The sequence below is a fragment of the Rhincodon typus genome, unplaced genomic scaffold (genome assembly GCF_021869965.1).
Source record: "Rhincodon typus isolate 14 unplaced genomic scaffold, sRhiTyp1.1 hic_rhity00000359, whole genome shotgun sequence".
Lineage (NCBI taxonomy): Eukaryota > Metazoa > Chordata > Chondrichthyes > Orectolobiformes > Rhincodontidae > Rhincodon > Rhincodon typus.
This window is the reverse complement of record NW_025965997.1, coordinates 58,498-61,370: the sequence shown is the minus strand read 5'-3', so window position 1 is coordinate 61,370 and position 2,873 is coordinate 58,498. Positions and strand designations below refer to the sequence as shown.

At 52.6% G+C, this 2,873-nt stretch overlaps 1 protein-coding gene across 1 annotated transcript in view; it reads right to left on the bottom strand.

The window, feature by feature from the left end:
* Positions 1-757: 757 nt before the first annotated feature.
* Positions 758-2,873, bottom strand: part of LOC125488317 (tyrosinase-like) — a 3,693-nt gene continuing 1,577 nt past the window's right edge. The window contains exons 2-4 of the mRNA XM_048621278.1: positions 2,163-2,382; positions 1,418-1,559; positions 758-980 (exon numbers count right to left, since the gene is read on the bottom strand). Coding sequence (XP_048477235.1) covers positions 758-980; positions 1,418-1,559; positions 2,163-2,382 — 585 coding nt within the window. The remainder of the gene's footprint in view (positions 981-1,417; positions 1,560-2,162; positions 2,383-2,873) is intronic.

Here is a 2,873-nt window from a genome sequence, read left to right as displayed (position 1 = left end):
CACTAACATTCTCTCTCTCAAACACATACACACACACACACACACACACACACACACACACAGAGCCTGTCTCTCACACATGCACTAGCATTATCACACACGCAAACACACAGAGCCTGTCTCTCACACATGCATTAACATTCTCTCTCACACATACACTAACATTCCCACACACACACAAACACACAGAGCCTGTCTCTCTCACATACACTAACATTCTGTCTCTCTCTCTCACACACGCACGCGCACGCACACGCGCACACACACACACTCTCACATACTCTCTCACACAGACACATACTCTCACACTCTCACACACTCACATTGTCATACTCTCTCACACACACACATTCTCTCACACTCAAAAACACTCACATTGTCACACTCTCTTGCGTGCGCACACACACACGCATGCGCGCACACACACTCTCACATGCATGCGCGCGCACACGCTCTCTCGCATACACACGCACACGCACACACGCACGCACACGCTCTCTCGCATGCACACACACACGCATGCAGACACACTGCACCCACACACTCTCTCACACAGACACATATCTCACACTCTCACACACGCACACTCTCACACATGAACACACTCGTGCTCTCTCTCTCACACGCACACACTCACGTATATACAGATACACACACAATAACTGTGCTCCCCATGTCACCATGCACAGCGGTGGCTGCAAGAGCTAGGAATACAATACATTGGCTCCTACTTGCACAGACTTCGGAGATCTGACCTTTATTTGAAAAGAGAGGACTTGGAGAATTTGTCCTCTTGAGTATATGCAGCATTTGTATATGTGTAGCCAAGGTTGATGGTGTAGGTAAAGTATTCAATGTTGCGTACCAGCGGCAGGTATGGAACCATGTAGTCATTGGCACGATGGCCCTGGGGAACTCTCTGGTGTGTTGGATACATTGTCAGGCGCCTCCTGTCAGCTCGCAGATAATCTTCCACAATCCTTCAACAAAGACAGGGGGGAAAATAGGTCAGTCAGTCACAGGGAGAGAGAGAGAGAGAGACTGAGAGAACACCCCTGGGAGGGAGAGAAAGAGAGGGGTGGTAGAGAACAGGGAGAGGGACAAAACATCTCCAGAAAGAGAGAGAGGGCCGGGAGTGTGAGAGATCACCCCTTGTGGGGGTAGAGAGAGAGAGAGGGGTTGGGGGTGTGGATAGAGAGGGAAGAGAGCAGGGAGAGGGACAAAACACCTTCACAGAGAGAGACAGAGAGAGAGAGCAGGGGAGTGACTGAACACCCTCACAGAGAGAGAGCGAGAGAGCAGGGAGAGTCACACAGTGGAGGGAGAGGGGTTAGGGTTACACACGGGGAGTGGGAGTGAGGAGATCTAGACCATGTCCCGGTATCCCACCGTCCAGTGTACATTCCCTGTCACTTACTTGTCGATGAAGGCATGATGTAGCATGAAGATGGGATCATTCGATGCAGCTGGGACCTGCGAGATGGTCCCATTGAGGTAGACGTGGACCTGGTTATGGAGTCCGATCGTTTCGCGGCCTGGGTGACTGGCCTCTTTAAAGCCTACCGAGGGCAGACAGAGAGACCAGAGTGAGCAGGGACTCGAGGGCAGAGATAACAGACTCCCAATCACTCCCTCCATCCCGTCACCTTGTAAAGGCAGCTTTACTCTGCATCTAACCCCGTGCTGCCCCTGTCCTGGGAGTGTTTGATGGGGAGGTCAATGTACAACAAGTTTTACTCTGTATCTAACCCCTTGCTGTCCCTATGATGGGGACATTGCGGAGATAAGGTAGGGGAGGCGATGGCCTGGTGGTATTATCACTAGACTATTAATCCAGAGATCCCGATAATGTTCTGGGAACCTGGGTTTGAATCCTGCCACCGTAGATGGTGGAATTTGAATTCAATAAAATATCTGGAATTAAGAATCTAACGATGGCCGTGAATCCATTGCCGACTGTCGGAAAAACCCGTCTGGTTCACTAATGTCCTTTAGGGAAGGAAACTACCATCATTACCTGGTCTGGCCTACATGTGACTCCAGACCCACAGCAATGTGTTTGACACTGAACTGCCTCCTGGGCAATTAGGGATGGACAATAAATGGTGGCTGAGCCAGCGACACCCTCATCCCACGAATGAATAAGGGAAGGTGAGCCTTACCTTCGATTGTGTTGCGGAAACTGAATGGGGCGTACTGGTTGAATGGAAAGGCATCGAACTGTTCGATCTTTAGGCTGTTCCAAATGTCAGCGGCTGGTGGCAGCCGACGTGCTCTCCTGTCGTTTCCTGGGTTCCGGTTCAGGAAGGACTTCCCCTCGACGGGCCCGGGGCAAATCAGGTGGAAGTTATCCTCATCACCCCCATCGTACGTACACAGAGTCTGCAAGGGAGGGCGTACGGCTGTCATCTGTCACCATCTATCACAGCCCCAGCAACTCCTCATCCCTCAACATGTGTCGCAGCACCTACCTCACTCCCGTTTCGAGTGATAGCGAGTGCCTGGAGGAGGTGACAGGGAAAGGGAGGGGGTGTAGGGGCTGGAGGAGGTAACAGAGATAGGGAGGGGGTGTAAGGGACTGGAGGGGGTGAGGAAGATAGGGAGGGGGTGTAGGGGCTGGAGGAGGTAACAGAGATAGGGAGGGAGTGTAGGGGGCTGGAGGAGGTAACAGAGATAGGGAGGGTGTGTAGGGGCTGGAGGAAGTAACAGAGATAGGGAGGGGGTGTAAGGGACTGGAGGGGGTGTATGGGGCTGGAGGAGGTGACCGAGATAGGGAGGGCGTGTAAGGGCTGGAGGAGGTAACAGAGATAGGGAGGGCGTGTAGGAGCTGGAGGAAGTAACAGAGATAGGGAGGGGGTGTAAGGGACTGGAGG